Source organism: Podarcis pityusensis (genome assembly GCF_964106645.2).
Source record: "Podarcis pityusensis genome assembly, chromosome: 11".
NCBI classification, from domain to species: Eukaryota; Metazoa; Chordata; class Lepidosauria; order Squamata; family Lacertidae; genus Podarcis; species Podarcis pityusensis.
In genome coordinates, this window is record NC_138036.1 from 15551802 (window position 1) to 15569588 (window position 17787).

General features: G+C 42.8%; 1 protein-coding gene across 2 annotated transcripts in view; it reads right to left on the reverse strand.

Annotated features, from left to right (window-relative positions):
- CCBE1 (collagen and calcium binding EGF domains 1) overlaps positions 1-17787 on the reverse strand; it is a gene marked incomplete at its 5' end in the record, with an annotated part of 157642 nt that overhangs the window by 82006 nt on the left and 57849 nt on the right. The window contains one exon of one of the 2 annotated variants that reach the window (XM_080973593.1): positions 5575-5648. The exons of the other annotated variant lie outside the window; for it this stretch is intronic. Within the exon in view, the coding sequence (XP_080829719.1) occupies positions 5575-5633 (59 nt within the window). Of the gene's footprint in view, positions 1-5574; positions 5649-17787 lie in introns of those variants that run through there. 2 annotated transcript variants of the gene reach the window in all.

Consider the following 17787-nt stretch of genomic DNA (forward strand, 5'->3'; position numbering starts at 1 on the left):
TATGGTGGACCAGGTAGGACTCTCTAAAGCTCCAGGTTTTGCTGGCACAAGGACTGCCATGCACCATGATAGATGATTGGAAGCAAAAGGTTTGCACGCAAGTGATTGGCATGTACTCTTTCAGCACTCTTTCTGAGCCCCACCCCCACTTCCATTTAGACATCAGTGGCAGCAACAAGTATGGCAGCAAGTGCCCCAAGGATTCCAGTATTATTTCATGGTTTAGAGTATTTGATGAAAGACAAACAAAATGAATGAAGTAAAACAGGCTTCCCCAACCCCGGCCCTCCAGATGTTTTTGGCCTACAACTCCCATGATCCCTAGCTAGCAGGACCAGTGGTCAGGGATGATGGGAAGTGTAGTCACAAAAACATCTGGAGGGCCGAGGTTGAGGAAGCCTGAAGTAAAACAATTGATCAGGCTTCACCAAAATTAAAGGAAAACAGCCACATTTCTTATAGCTTTAAAAAACAGATGTTTTCAATGGCTGTCACTGGAAGTGACAGGTTGTCGCCATGGTAAGAAGCGAGAGAAGGGGAATTCCATATTATGGGGAAATGTATCGCATTTCTATGTCAATTATTGTTATTATTTCTAAATTTCCACTTATGTGGAAAATTAGCACGTGCAAATTTTGTGCGGACTGTATCGCCTTTTGGCTTCTGTTTTGGGGATGCATAGATCCCCATCAGCCGGAATTTAGATGCATCATGGACAAAGAAGAAAACGGAATGTGTGACACTGGGAATATAAGATGGCTGTAATATACCCAGGTTCAATGCATTTGCTCAAAAGTGCTAATGAAAATTGCACAGCTAAGTTACCTGCCACTTCAAAGAGCAATCTATTTCTTTGGACGCCTTCCCAAAATAAAATAGCTGTGCACCATAAAAAAGGCATTAGGCAACTGGGGCTTGAAGCCAGCTACTTTTGTGCTTTCTTTTTTGGTTTTATAGTAAAGCAGGAAAGCATATCTTTTATTACCTGCACTGGAGTGCATGCAGGTAAAAATGATTGACGAGTAATCACACAGTGGTTCAGTTTGCACCTTGGCTAAGCTGCCCCACCGCCACCCATCACCAACAGCCTTTGCTTCCTCCAGTGTTTCATGTTGTGCCTGAATGAATGAAAGCTCACTCAAGCTTCAAAGAACATCATCACTCTCTCTGTGTGTATGTGTTTTAAGGATGTGTCTGTTCAGCTCTGCCAGCGGTCTGCTGGGAATTTCTCACAAAAGCAGGCTTCCCCCTTGGAGGGGATTATGCACTGACTTTGAAGATGGTTTGCCAGCAATTATTCCCCTTAGGTCAAGACTTATTACAGTACTCTACAGCTGCTGACACAGTGTAGTATGTATATAAAGTAGAGGAGACTTCTTTTTGTTTTTTATCCAAAGGATCACAGGTAAACAACGCGGCTGACACCGCCTACTTTAATGCATGTTGCAAATATATGATTGTCATCCCAATGTTTTATGGGCAACGGTGGAGCCTCACCGACTTCAGCAAGCTGGACTGCCCAGAAGAACTGCACAATCTCATGCCAGTTTTCATGACCCCCCAAACCCGCCTTGCTTTCAGAGACTTAAAGTCTGTGCCAAGTCAGATTGCTTAGCAAAAAAGCTGGTTGCTGGGAACTGATTAGCAGGCTCCAGACTGAGGGCTGGGTCTGAGTAGAGTCAACAAGATAAAAAGCATAAACCTCTTGCTCTTACCCCTCCAGAAACTCTTCGTAGCCCTGCTTCTCCTTTACCTTTCTAGTCTAGTCTTAGCCAGCACAGACTAATTGCTCCCCTTTTTTTTTTACTTCTACCCATGATGGCTCCCTGACCTGATTGTGATTAAGGAATGCATCTGATGTGTTTGCCCAAGGGAAACTTGATATTTTTCATGCTCACACCACAACCCTTACAAAGCTGCCTTAGTTACAGGTATCTGAAGAAGTGTGCATGCACACGAAAGCTCATACCAATAACAAACTTAGTTGGTCTCTAAGGTGCTACTGGAAGGAATTTTTTTATTTTGTTTCGAAAGCTGCCTTAGGTCGTTCATCTCTAGCCCAGCACTGTCTGCCCTGATCAGCAGCACCTCTCAAGGGTCTATGGCAGAGGTCTTCCACATCACTTCTTGCCTAATGCTTTTAAGAGGAGCTGTGCCAGGGACAATCTTCAAGTAATGTATGTGTTCTACACCACTGGGCTATATATGGTCCCCTCCCTAAAAGTACAGTCTCCAGCCTCCTTGAATGGGCAGAATATCTGAGGAGCAGAGTCCTTACTCATCAGTTGTCTCTACGTGGGATGAACCCATCTATGCATGTACCTGATGAAGTAGACTGTAGTCCATAAAAGTTAAGTCATAATAAATTGGTTAGTCTTTAAGGTGCGACAAGACTGTTTATTGATTTTGTGCAAGATGACTCATCCTTTCCCTACACACACATACATACACACACACACACACACACACACACACACACAGCTGAAGTGAGCAGAGAAGCTCTGTTTGCTTGTGTGAGAACAATAAAAATGTTTTTGGGAACTGAATGAGCAGCAAAAACAGAACTCAGTTAAGAGCTGTTCCTGGAAGTTGGAAGCATTTTGGGAGCACAGGGATGTTTCTCTGGCTATATGAAGTGGAACAGCAAATTTGCTCCTTGCAAGAGTTCTGCTGCCTGTCTCCACTTATTCTCATTTAGTATATCCGTAAATATACCCAAAATATTACAAAACACCATACGTACCCAGCAATTTCTCCTTCCAGAGGAAACCAAACCTTGGTAACCACTGCCACTGGAATTTCTTGCTGCTTGTGGAAGTTGGGAATGTGAAAAAAGTATGCAAGTGATCTCTTATGTCTAATGCTTTTTAAAAATTACTGTATCAGCCAAAGAGTGGTTAAAGTGTTCCCAGAAGTAATTAAATCATATCAAGTGAACTTGTGAATATAACCATTGCTGTATTGGACAAATAATAACAGTGGGATTTGGCTGAAATGGTGCATTCCGTCCCTCTTAAATGCCAAAAATAGGAAGACGGTTCATTAAGGACCTCAGAGGAAAAGCACAATGGACCTAAACTGCTGTGAAAATTCAGCTAGCGTGGACATCATTCTCCCCCTTTCTAAGTCTTCTTAGCTATACTCTCTGCAACATGTACCTGGCTATTAGACAACAACTATTAAAACAGAAGTTATATGTTAGCTAAGGGACTAGGAAATAAACATTGGCTAGCCAATCATTTTCACATGAGCTCTGAAAAGCATAACATCCGTGGTCAAAAATAGTAACAGAAGACATATAAATCTTCCATGGGAAAGAGACTACTGGGGAGATTTTACCACCTGGAATATAAGCATTTGGTTTCCTAAAATACACACCGCCTGTCAATGGCAGCAGTGCCCATAGTGTGAAGGTGTCAAAACCAGCAGCAGCAGCTGCTAATCTCGTTTAGAGAGGAAGGGAATTCTGAATTTTCCCCAAAGCCTCTTTATGAAGCATATCAGGAAACAAGGCCCAGTGATTCAAGTCCCCCTCCTTCTGACATCTATGTGCCATTCATAATGCAGATTCTTTTGATGAGATGATAATGATCCTGCAGCCCAAAAGAAAGGATTTCCCTGAACATTTGTTTACTTTGTGATTTTTTTAAAAAATCCTGCCCTTCTGCAAATTTGCTCAGGGCAGCATACCATACCATAACACAAGACAACTCTTTAAGTATATAAAAGACAAGCAGCAGAATTAGATTTATTAGAACAGATAAAACCATAATCAAGACAACTTACATTCCACGCAAAAAGCAAAGAAAAATGATTTTGCTGCCATCGGAACAAAATTATTTTATTTTATCTGAGAGTCCTTCCTTAGGAGGGGATTCCACAGACAGGGGATGTACAGATGAAAACTTCCTGTCCCTAAGTCACCTTCTGCCTGTTTTCAGAGGGTGGAGCAGATTTCGTGTGAACAGTGCAGAGTTTGGGAGGCTCGTGTGTGTGTGTGTGTTGTGAACTGCCTTGTGATTTTCAGATGAAGGGCGGTATACAAATTTAACAAATAAAGATAAGTAATAAGCAATGGGTCCAACGGTTAAGAAGGCAGCAGAGGGGGCTCATCATCAACCTGGGAGGTAGCCCATCTAGAAGAAAAGAAAACAGTGATCCTAAATCTCTGCTGTTTTGAGGCTATACCCATTCATGAGAAAGGCTTCGGGAATAAACCCTGAGGAAAAATCTGTACCCGCTGCCTTGTGGGACATCTTTGGGAGAAGAAAAGGCTAAGGAGGAATGCCTACACAAATCTGGACTGGAGTCCCTAAGGCCGTTGGATGGGGTCTTGTAAAGGTACCATGGAGTGCAGACGACATAACTCTAGGGATCTAATCTACGGTACTAGCTATGTACTGGGGTACTTATACATTAGCAAAAAAGAGGAAGAAATAAGATACAGGTTTGCATAAAATGTGCATATACTCTACATATATGTATAGATGCATCTACAGTCATACGTCATGTTACGTTTGTTTCATGATACATTTTTTTAGGTTGCGTCCTGCAGTGACCCGGAAGTACCGGAAAGGGGTTCTCCCAGGTTTCGCCGCTCGTGCATGCGCAGAAGCGCTAAACTGCGCTTCGCGCATGCGCACACATGCCAAATCGCACCGTGCATCTGCGCAGATACGTGCTTCAGGCTGCGGGCTTTTCATGTTGCGAACGGGCCTCCAGAACAGATCCTGTTCACAACCAGAGGTACCACTGTATAAGTATAGATGCATATTTGGAAACAATTACTACAGTAAGAGTCAACTGTTACGCTAGGCAGCTCCTGTATGTGGAAAGGGGCGATATTGTCATTTGCCTCAGGTAGCAAAATATTTTGGGCCTGTCCTGATCCTCTGTAATGTACAGAACATGGCACATTAGGGTTAATTAATCTGTGGCCTGGTTGGAGTATGCATGCGGATTGCCTTCAGTTATGTTCAATATGCCTGCAAGGGTAAAAAAAAAAAAGCCCACAAGTGTCTAGCACTCTCTCTTCCAGGGGAAAGTTAAAAGGGGGGGGGGGCTCTAAAATATCACGTAGCTTAGGGAATTGGGGAGCTCAGAACAATATAAAGGACATTTTCCTAATTGGCTTCATTCGAGAATACCATGCATGCAGCTGACTGTGAGAAATCGCACTGGGGGTAGCTCCCCACAAAAAACACACACACCAGAAAAACCATGTATTATTGTAGTGCAAGTGCTGAACCAGAAGGATGGAAAGACGACAGAGTTGTTGTTAGTCTGTCATAAAACACAGAAGGAGAGAGACAGAGTCTTGAGGCACCTTAAAGACTAATAAATGCATTTGTGGTGTATGTTTGGGACACTCCTGAAAAATAATAAGAAAAAAGCTTATACAACAAATCAAACCTGTTAGAATTTATGGTGTCATAATTCTACCCACCGATGCAGAAGTGGGGAGGCTTTTTCAGAAATGCAAATCAGGCAAGGGGGGAGAGAAAGGGAACTGAGTGCCTTATACACAGCACCCAGGCACAGAGTTCCGAATTTAAGAAAAGAAAACATACTTACTCAAAGTAAGAGCTCCCACAGCTACCGCAACTCAAGACCCTTTTGTGCACATCTGACATTCTTTCATTATTGTGTATGGTGTTAATTTCACTGCCTTCGTCTGGTTGTGACGTGGCCAAGTTTCGGTTGTCATAACTCAAAATCTCTCCAAACTTTATTGTGGTTACCAGTCTCAACATTAACATAGTATTTGGCACGTACGCTTCTTGTGGCTTTTTTGGAATTGGTTTGTTTGCCTCAGAAAATGCTTGGTTGATAAAAGAAACGTCCTATAATATCTACTGTGACATGGGAGAGGGGGAAAGAATGAACAACAAGACCACTGTGGTGGCACTCTAGAGACCTCACCATCTAGGGAGGAGCCAGGGTATGTTAATCTCATCTGCAATGGATGGAACCTTAACAAGTTTGCATATAAAACTGCAATTGCTGATAGGAACATCCTATGATTCCATTCACCTTCACATGGATAGGGCAGGAGAGCCCAGGAGACATAAGAATTATAAGAAACCATGACAGCTAATAACTAACTAACTAACTAACTAACTAAATAAATAAATCATAGTAATGAAACATGATAAGGTGTTTGCAAACATGCTCTTTAATAAAGGTAAAAGACCCCTGGACAGTTAAGTCCAGTCAAAGGCGACTATGGGGTTGCAGCGCTCATCTCACTTTCAGGCCAAGGGAGCTGGTGTTTGTCCACAGACAGCTTTCCGGGTCATGTGGCCAGCATGACTAAACCGCTACTGGCGCAACAGAACACCGTGACAGAAACCAGAGCGCATGGAAACACCATTTACCTTCCTGCCCCAGCACTACCTATTTATCTACTTGCACCGGCGTGCTTTCGAACTACTAGGTTGGCAGGAGCTGGGACAGAGCAACCGGAGCTCACTCCGTTGCGGGGATTCGAACCGCCGACCTTCCAATTGGTTTAGACCACAGCGCCACCAGCATCTATTTAATACATGAAGGGTGACTAATGCAAATTGTTGATAATAAAGGTAAAGGTACATGACCCCTGGATGATTATAGATGCCAACGCCCTGGGGTCTTGGGTGCCTGGGCAGCCACGTAATTCCCCATGAAGGGGCCAGGCACCCACATATTTCAGTGCCAGGGCCATGCACGCTGCATGGCACCCATGGCCCCAGACACCCACGGTCGTGGGGCCACGTTGGCACTCCTGGTCCTGAATGTCAGTTTCACTGTAGATCTGTATTTGTTCCACCTCCAGGCTACACCCGCTCCCCAGTGTAGCCACATATTGAAAGTGGACTTCCTCTGCATTTTAAAGGGGCTCTATGCAGGCTTCATTATTGCGATGCCTCATGAAATCTGCCTTCTCATGAGATTTCAGCGCCTGAGTATCTTCTGAGACCAGCTGATCAGTTGCACACGTTTTATACCACATTCAACAAAGAGTCACCTTAAAGACTAACAGATTGATCACGAGATTAGCTTTTGGGGACCACAGTCGACTTCACCAAATGCATGAAGTGTTATTCCCAGTACACAGACTTGCAACTGATGATAAAACAAAAATGTATGCTATAATAAATTTGTTAGCCTTTATGATGCCACCAGACTCTGCTGTTTTGGCTGCAAAAGACTAACACTGCTACTCCTCTGGAAACTAAATCATAATGGTATTTGCCTGACTGCTGTCTTGACATTTGGCTGTTTACTAGGTTTAGCTGCCTTGCGTAGGTTAGATACTAACCGTACAATTCAAAGTACCTGAAGGCATAGTGCATTTATATGGCACTTTCCCCTAAGCCAGGCACCCCCAAACTCGGCCCTCCAGATGTTTTGGGACAACAACTCCCATCATCCCTAGCTAACAGGACCAATTGTAGTCCCAAAACATCTGGAGGGCCGAGTTTGGGGGTGCCTGTCCTAAGCACTCAATTTGCTTCGCTTCCATTATTTCAGTAGTTTTTACAAGTACCGTGTAAGTTAAAGAAAGGTAAAGGGACCCCTGACCATTAGGTCCAGTCGTGACTGACTCTGGGGTTGTGGCACTCATCTCACTTTATTGGCCGAGGGAGCTGGCATACAGCTTCCGGGTCATGTGGCCAGCATGACTAAGCTACTTCTGCCGAACCAGAGCAGTGCACGGAAATGCCGTTTACCTTCCCGCTGGAGCGGTTCCTATTTATCTACGGTACTTGCACTTTGATGTGCTTTCAAACTGCTAGGTTGGCAGGAGCAGGGACCGAGCAACGGGAGCTCACCCCGTCACGGGGATTCAAACCGCCGACCTTCTGATCGGCAAGCCCTAGGCTCTGTGGTTTAACCCACAGCGCTACCCGCGTCCCTACCCTGTAAGTTAGACCATTATTAATATTGTCAGCATATAAGATGAGGAGGAACAAGGCTGTCAAAGAGCTGCTTGCCTAAGACGACCCCATAAGTTCAAGGATCAGGTGAGGTTTGAACAAGGGGCACCCCAACTCATAGCTCTTTCTCTTAACCACGATACAGTTTCAGAACCTATGTTTTCAGAATCATGTTTTCCAGATGCGGCAATCAAATGCCAGAAGATGAGAAATGTGGTTTGCAAAGGTGTTTGTTTTTGATCTGAGTGCACAACCCCGATAGTGAGGCATAATGGCTGCTGAACATCTGAATGCTTTCCAGAACCTCAGGTTTCTTAGTATAGCATGAGAAGGCCAACTTCAGGCCCCTGGAGTTCTTCCTCCTGCTGCAAGAGGTCAGCACAAGAGGCCAATACAAACTTCATCACTCATCTGCTAGGTAAGCCCTAGTGACTGATCAGGGGAACCATATTGCTTCAAAGCAACATCGGTCAGTGAAGCTCACAAGTAGAGGAAGGAAATAAAAGCATTTGGCATCTTCAGAGAAGAATAAGATGATTTAAAGTAAGGTAACAATGCCCAGGAAAATAGGCAAGCTTGGGTGATCTAAGCAGAGGTGCACATAAATTTGAGGAGTCCCTCCAAGTTAATGACAGGTATAAGCCAATTGAAAGGGCCCAGTAGGTTTCAAATTGTTGCCATTGTCTGACAGCTTTTATCCTTTAGAGCCAAGCTAGAGAACAAAAGCCTATTTTTGGTAAATCAAAACCAGAAACAGCGGAGATTTTATGAGGGCTCTGACAAAATGTGGGATGGCAGGGTTCGGACATGGGGAAAGCTCCTGGTTTCTTGCCAAATTCTTACGCAAGCTGCATTTCCGAATGCTGTGCATATAAAACCCTGTTATGTTAAGAGGCATTTATTAATACGAGTTATTGCTTAGAAAGCCCATACACATACAAACAAGGCATAAGGCACATGCATTTAAAGTGCATCCAGCCCTTCCCAACTGCCGAATCCCAAAACTGAAAAGGTCAAAGATTCAGAAATGTACCAAATGGGGGCTGAAGGAGGGAGTACCCTTTTTTTGTGGCTTTCATACGGTGACAGCAAGGAAAATGCTTCTACAGCTTACTGCATGACCTGGCTTCAGAAAGCACGCACCTAAACTCCACATACTATTGATATCTAGAGCCTCTGCCACATGGTATTGCATTTGCCACGTTGTCTCTTACTAGGAAAATGGATACAGTGGTACCTCGGGTTACATACACTTCAGGTTACATACGCTTCAGGTTAGAGACTCCACTAACCCAGAAATATTACCTCAGGTTAAGAACTTTGCTTCAGGATGAGAACAGAAATTGTGCTCCAGCGGCGCGGCAGCAGCGGGAGGCCCCATTAGCTAAAGTGGTGCTTCAGGTTAAGAACAGTTTCAGGTTAAGAACGGACCTCCAGAACGAATTAAGTTCTTAACCCAAGGTACCACTGTAATTGACTTCCTGCCCAATGCAGGCATAGCATTGAACCTGCATTCAGCTTCATGTCTGAAAATCTAAACAAGGGTAAAGTGTCAACCAAAACCAAGAACATGGAGCCATGTTTGAAAGTGGGTATGCAGAATGCATCATGAATTAACTATACACCTATAACCAGCAAACCGCAGATAAGGTAATTACCCTGCTTCTGCAGCTGCAGGTAGGTTTCACAGGTTTCTTCCTTTACAAGAAGCCGGCTTTAAGCTTGACAAACTGAACCAGGGATGGGGAACCTATAGCTCTCCAAATGCACTGGACTTCCAGCTTTCATCATCTCTGGCCTTGGGCCATGCTAACTGGGGCTGATGGAAGCTGGAATCCAACAATATTTGGAGGTCCACAGATTCTCCATCCCTAAAGTACACCATGTATATTTGAGATACTAGGTAAAGGTAAAGGGACCTCTGACCATTAGGTCCATTCGTGACCGACTCTGGGGTTGCGACACTCATCTGGCTTTATTGGCTGAGGGAGCTGGCGTACAGTTTCCGGGTCATGTGGCCAGCATGACGAAACTGCTTCTGGTGAACCAGAGCAGTGCACGGAAACGCTGTTTACCTTCCCGCCGGAGCGGTACTTATTTATCTACTTGCACTTTGACATGCTTTCAAACTGCTAGGTGGGCAGGAGCTGGGACCGAGCAACGGGAGCTCACTCCGTCGTGGGGATTCAAACAGCCGACCTTCTGATCGGCAAGTCCTAGTCTCTGTGGTTTAACCCACAGCGCCACCCGCGTCCCATTTGAGATACTAATCAGGGTTAAAAACTTACCATGGTTAAGCATTGCTTCTGTATTGTTCTTGATCATAAAAGGAATGAATGATTGCTGACAGATTCGTTCTGACACATTTGTTAAAGGAGGTTAAGGAGAAGCATGAGACTAGCCCAAGGGCAGCCAGTGGGCTTCAGTATCCAAGTCCAAGAATCTATCAGCTGCAGCAGGATGGCTCCCCTGCAGTGCGACCTTGTTGTCATTCACTCGCTCAAGGAAAATTAAGAATTGGACAGTGGCCTAGTGATCAAGGTCCTTTAACAGTTGTGTATAAGTGGGAATTTTAGTAAATGTAGCTTATCTTACCCTTATGCTTTGAAGGTGCAAACATCTGCACAGTGCAGAAAGATTGTCAAATTTGGAGGAGAATTTGATAGTTTCGTACTTTGGTCTTTGGATAAGACTAAAGATACTAATTCAACGAAGGGATTTTTTTGGAAACTGCCATAATAGAGTCATAGTAATAGGAAGGGACCATGGGGCTTAAACCCATGACCCTGAAATTAAGAATTATTATTGTTGTTGTTGTTATTATTATTATTATTATTATTATTATTATTATTATTATTATTTCAGTCATAGACCAGTTCCAGCCCACATACAATATCAAGGAAGTCATAAAACACGATAGGGATACATTTGAATTTGCAATTAGGTATAACAGGGACAATACAGATATAGCAACAGTTAAAAATATATATAAATTAAAACTTAGTCACTAACATATAACCTAAAATTATCATTTAAGGCCTTAATCATTATGATAGCACAGCTTGTTCCCTAACCGCACAGAATTTGGCTACCTTTAACATGATCTCAGGATCCTTGTCCTCTACCGGGGATTTTAGACAATGAAGTCTGGATTCATTTGGAGATTTTTGCATAGCAGGGGTAATAAATACCGAGCGTATATCCCCGTAGAAACGGCAGCGTAACAAGGCATGAGAGACAGTTTCTACCTCCATCAAGCCACAGGGGCAGACTCATTCCGCGTATGGTTTACCCTCGAATCTGCCCTGCAATAAGGCAGATGGCAGCATGTTGAATCTAGCGAGGGTAAACGACTGTCTGAAATTAAGAGTCTCATGTTCCACCCACCAAGGAATGCAGACTAGTGCTTTAGCCTCCCAACAAGTATGGTAAGTGAGGCTGACTGATACTGATTTCCTCCAAATCCAGACTGTGAGCTTCATTCATAGTTGAGTGGGGATTTCAATATGGGTTTGCCACTTCCAAGCCTAGCACTCTAGCCATGAACATTATATTCACTCTCATTTGGTCAGCAGGATATATCTTTCTATTCTGCAACTCATTGGTGCTGTTTTGTATTCTTTAAACAACCTGGGCTTGTGTGTTTTTAAAGTGCGTATTCTAAATATGAATGAAAGCTGGCAATGCTTGCTAAAAAAATTGGGCTTCACTGTTTCTCCTGGCTGCTTGCTACCTGTCCACAACTATAGAAGTCAGCATAAGATTGCTGGGATTCCCACGCTTTACCTGAACCTATTAAGTTCAGCGGGGCTTATTTATAGTCAACACATACAGGATTGTACTATATATTACAGAAAAAAGATGCAGATTAAATTAAACAAAGTTAGAGAAGATATGCAAAGCTGTTTGATCAGCACATTTTATACAAGTTGCATGGTGCAGCTTTTTCGAAGCAAAATTTGGATCACTTGGACATGGAATTTTGTGTTTACAGTGGTACCTCTGGTTATGTACTTAATTCGTTCCGGAGGTCCGTTCTTAACCTGAAACTGTTCTTAACCTGAAGCACCACTTTAGCTAATGGGGCCTCCCGCTGCTGCCGCTGCACGATTCCTGTTCTCATCCTGAAGCAAAGTTCTTAACCCAAGGTACTATTTCTGGGTTAGCGGAGTCTGTAACCTGAAACGTATGTAACCAGAGGTACCACTGTATTTTGCAAACTGTCCTGGAAATGCAGTGAGCGGAACATAAAAGGGACAAAGCCTTGACTCCTATAAGCAGCAAGTTGGGATCATTATGTAGGCAAGGTTTTTTTTTCCTGTTTCCATTATTTCCCTTGCACAGTCAGATTCCATATAGACTTCTGGAATCTCTCTGTTCAGTAGTTTGCCAGCTGGTATTTTGACAGCTGTCACCTTGGCCAATAAAGCAAGGGCTGAAGCTAGGGTAATCACTGCAGGAGGTTTATACTGTAGAGATCTATTCTTCAACCTCAGTGTGGTAGAGACCACATGCGGTAGAACCACAAAAGTTATGGAGGAAAGAAGTTTAAAAGAAATGAAAGCTGATCCTAATTTTGAAGAGTTGCTTTGTACCTCCTCCCCCTACCAGCTTTTAATCCTCTGTGCCAGTATCCTATTGCCTAAGGTCTCCTGGGTGCAATCGTGCTGACTTTGTGAGGAGCTTCAGGAATGCAGTTCTTCAGAACACACTTCAGCATATGAATGCAAAGAGCGTTTCTTATTGCCTGGTGGCACCCTTGCTTTTCCAGTACCGAATGTCAGGTCTGGCCATTTATAAAGCAGGGAATTTGCTTGCTTATGACAGGTGCCAAGTCCTGTTATTCGGGCTTGCCGTGGAAGGCTATGGGTTTCTTCCTCTGGTATCAGATACTCCCCAACTCCAGAGTTATCCCTCATTTTGAATTATGGCGCTGGAGGAGACTCTTGAGAGTCCCATGGACTGCAAGAAGAACAAACCTATCCATTCTTAAGGAAATCAGCCCTGAGTTCTCACTGGAAGGACAGATCGTGAAGCTGAGGCTCCAATACTTTGGCCACCTCATGAGAAGAGAAGACTCCATGGAAAAGACCCTGATTTTGGGAAAGATGGAGGGCATAAGGAGAAGGGGACGACAGAGGATGAGATGGTTGGATAGGGTTCTAGAAGCTACCAGCATGAGTTTGACCAAAATGCGGGAGGCAGTGGAAGACCGGAGTGCCTGGTGTGCTCTGGTCCATGGGGTCACAAAGAGTCGGACACGACTAAACAACAACAACAAGTTCCTGATAGCTATATATACTTAGGAACATAAGGAAAACCCTGTTAAATCAGTCCTCTGATTAAAACCCCCGCTTAAAAACTTCCAAGGAAGGGGAGTCTATTCCACTGTTGAGCAGCTCTTACTGTCAGAAAGCGAGTCTCCCTGAACAATGCTTACAAACGTAATAAAAACTATTCCGAACTATGAATTAAAAAAACTATTTTCGTTGCAATTTCTGTCTGCCCTTAGTTTGACTTTTACTTGTTCAGAGCAAAATAAAACTTAATTCAAGAATAAATACTGGAAGATAAGGAGAAAATTGCACCATAAAATGACAGATTTATTTGTTTTTCCTGAAATGTGTAATCTATTGATATAGATCTTGGTCTAGATCTTGGACTGACTTTTTTTTTTAAAGTGAAGCCAAGCTTACTAGAATAACAAATAAAAGTGGGTGTAAAACAGATGACACAGTATACATTAGTTTATCCAATATTGTTAATCAACTCACAAAATGGTTTTCCACTGGGGAAGTCCATGTTTGAAATATGTTCTAATTTTTCAGAAGACCATTTCAAACATCTTTAAACAATTAAGACATGCAAACAGAACTTCCAAGATTTCCCTGTATCCCGAATGCTTAACCAGATTTTTCTTTTGCTTCTCGATACTGAGGTCGAAAGTAGAAGAACAAAACAATATATAACTTGAACTGCCCTTAATTTTTAATAAGCTGACTGATCCCTTTCTGCATAATCAATCAATCAATCAATCAATCTCTTCTAACTTAAAGTGCATACCATCAGATAATCAATATTTGTGCCTTTCTGAGGATAATGAAAGTAATATAATGTGCCACTTAATAACTTTAGGAAAAGGTAAGAAAAAGTGTGCCCTTCAATTTTACTTGTCAGTTTTACAAATCAATGTTGTGGCCTGCTAGGTGCTTAATAGTTTGCAGAGTTATCAAATCCCAAGCAAACACACACACAAGGTCATCAAGACCCAGGTATGCTACAATGTATGAGTAAATGTGGGATTTGGGAAGCCTATCCAGTATGTACCGTGTCAAACAACATACATTCTTACTACATATAGTGCTCTGAGTTCAAGCAAACGTACTCTAAATTTACATCAATATATCAATACTTTTTTTAAAAACAACCACCCCATACTCTACTTGAAGAGGTGCTTTCTTGAGGTGCTTTCTCACATGCTACAATTCCTTGCGTGCTTCACCCCCCCCAACTTTTAGAAAGTCGGACTATTGCTGTAATCTAATGTATGCTAGAAAAGACTGTTATGACATCCTATAACAAATTGCCTTCAAGTAAAGCAGTAAACATTCTTTACTCGTTTGTGATATGTACCATATGCTGGCCCAATCACACATTTTTTGTGGTCAGATAAGTATTTGCAAAAGTCATTCCCAACACCACGCAACAGAATAACAAGCAAAACTTTTACAGAGATAATGTATAGCATAGTGTCAGTGAACAGATAAATGTTAAGCTCTTATGGGCCAGTTTGATGGGCTGCTTCACTTGTTACTGAAATACTAGATACAAGGCTGTCTACCACATACATTCAGTGGTCCCCATAATAGGCAACAGGTCTTTTACTTAAGCTATGCACATGACATAGGGAGCCACAATTGGTCTGAGTCCTTGGGGTTTATATTCATAGCCATGGCTTAGCCAGGCTTGGGCAGAGGAAATTGAGACAGGGTTCGGTTCTTCCCTTCATTCTGCTGCTACACTACACTGAACTAAGCCATAGCATGGTTTAGAATGACATCTGAACCTGGGCAAATGGGCTTAGATCTCTTCATACTAGGCATGGGGTGTAATCAAGGTTTATGGCTTGTAGTTTGGTCCAAGAGAGCAAACCAATCAAGGAGGATCAAAATAGTTCTGATTTCTCTGTGAGTACCCATGCTCTCAAGTTTCTGTGTCTCCCCCTCCAAAAGGGGCACACTTTCTATTGCAAGCAACCTTCAAAAGCACATGAAGTTCGGATTCTAAATGTTTCAGAATTGGGGAAAAAATCATCAAAATAATTGGCATTAACAAAACAGTCAGCTGCAACAGTCAGCAAACTTGCAGCTAGCTTGCATTACGCATCAGCTTGCAGAAATGCTTTCTTTTTCCTCTAAAAGGTAATCAAAATAGAGGCAAGTGGCAGCTCTGGGACATTCCATTAAATGGGTGCTACAACAGAATAAGGGACACGGGTGGCACTGTGGGTTAAACCACAGAGCCTAGGACTTGCCGATCAGAAGGTCGGTGGTTCGAATCCCCGTGACGGGGTGAGCTCCCGTTGCTCGGTCCCTGCTCCTGCCAACCTAGCAGTTCGAAAGCACGTCAAAGTGCAAGTAGATAAATAGGTACCGCTCCGGCGGGAAGGTAAAGGGCGTTTCCGTGTGCTGTTCTGGTTCGCCAGAAACGGCTTAGTCATGCTGGCCACATGACCCGGAAGCTGTCTGCAGACAAACGCCGGCTCCCTTGGCCTATAGAGCGAGATGAGCGCGCAACCCCAGAGTCGGTCACGACTGGACCTAATGGTCAGGGGTCCCTTTACCTTTACAACAGAAAAAGCCATGAGTACCATAATATACATGTGAGTGCCTGGTAATTTCTTAAACATCTAATCTGCTGTCCCAGCTTAGATTTGCTTCATATAGGTGGACAGATCGACGAACCCTCCTTTGGGGCACTTTCATATTCACATTGCATTTTTAAGACATATCCAATGATGTGTGATGGGTGCACTTAAAAAAAAGTTATCTCTGCAAACACATGCATCATGCAGGTTCACTTTTGGGGCAGGGAAGGTTCAAGTTTGATATTTTTCAGTATATGAAATGCTAAATTCACGACAGTGTTTGATCCTACTGAGTAACAAGATAAAAATCAAGGATGGGGTGGTTGCAAAGGTCTTTTGTGACTGACACTGTATTTAAAAAAATACAGCATCATCCATAAATGTTTTACAGAGATGTTACTTGGATTATGAGAATAAGCATCATCTCAAAAAGTTTTGCTCTAGGCTTTCCTAACCAATGCACCCATCCCATCATTGGATTCGCCACAAACTCTACATCATCTGTTTAGATTTTATGCTCTGCTGGACATACTTGTTATGTTTTATCTCCCAGATAGCGGATCAGCAATAAAGGTTTGCTTTTGTGTCAGATTTTCTTCTTTAAAACTTTGAAGAGGTCTTATTGCAGCAGGAGTTTGGATTCTCACATGGCTTTAATTCTTCTTTTGAAGGAAAGGAGAGAATGCGAAGTGGAACGAGAAATATAGTAGGACGACTGCAAAGTGTGTGATGCCTAAGAACCTGGCCAGCACTTTAGAAGCTCTTAAGCAGGGTGCTGCTAAGGGAAACGTTTACTCTGGGCTCTGAAAACAGAAACCCAGGACCTCAAAAACAAATGCAACAATAATTAAAAGCATTAAATAAAACAACAACAACAACTCTATCAACAAAAAAAACTAATTAGGTTTGTAAAGGACAAATTAATGACCACATGACTTCCTGGAAAGCAAACTGTCACAAAGAAAAGGGATTTATTTAATCTTTTACAGTGAAATCCTTCATAACTCCAAGCCCTGGAATTAACGTTGTAAGCCTCCAAGCTCAAATTAAGCCTTCTAAGTGGACTTTAATTGCACTTTGAGAAGTGCCTATGATTACTTTTGCCACTATAAACAAGAGCCAAGAACTCCCTTTCAAATTGCCACTGAGGTGTGTTCCAAACTGAGGTTCCGCTCAATAAAAATCCCGCCTCGTGCTTCTTTTAATATCTTGTTCTCTTCAGAGCAGTAAAATGCAGGAGAGAATACAAAGGAGCCCAAATTTACAACTCAGGGGCAGCTTTGCAATTTGCATGAATTTGAATATCAAGTCATTGAAAATGAGTGATTTCCCCGCCCTTCATATTCATGGACTCCCCACCTTTTCCCCCCTTTAGTATTGATTGGGGAGGAAGTGTGTGTCTGAGTCTGAAGTGAGCTTAAAAGCTGAATCCTAACCATGTCCACTCAGAATCCAAGTCCTAGGGAATTCAACAGAGCTTACTATCACATAAGAGGAGTTAGCATTGCAGCCAAAGGAACACAGCTATGGAGGCCACACAAATGTACCAACTCCATCCCTCAACCAAAGGCCGTCTCAGTATATCTTTCCCCCTTGTGGTCTGTGACATCCTCCCCAAGTGGCTTAGAAATGCTTTCCAAATATCTAAACACAAAACTATGAATGGGTTGACCAGTTTGATTCTGGTCTCTCTCACTTTCACATATACTCACTCAGAAATTCATCCTGTTCCATTTCCACCTTACTCTGAGATTTGCTTTGAAAATGATGATAATAATAATAATCCACAGGGGAGGGTGTATTTATATTTATTCTGAGGTGCTTGTTTCTGAAGGAATTCTCTATTGAAAAGTGCATTTTAAATGTATTCCGGTTATTATTATTTTGTTATTATTTTTGGGAGCAACAGACCGCACTGAAATATTCAGGAAGCACGAAAGTCTGCGGAAAATTCAAGTTCTGATCTGCGCTTAAGTCAAGGAGGTGCAGATCAGGTGGCCT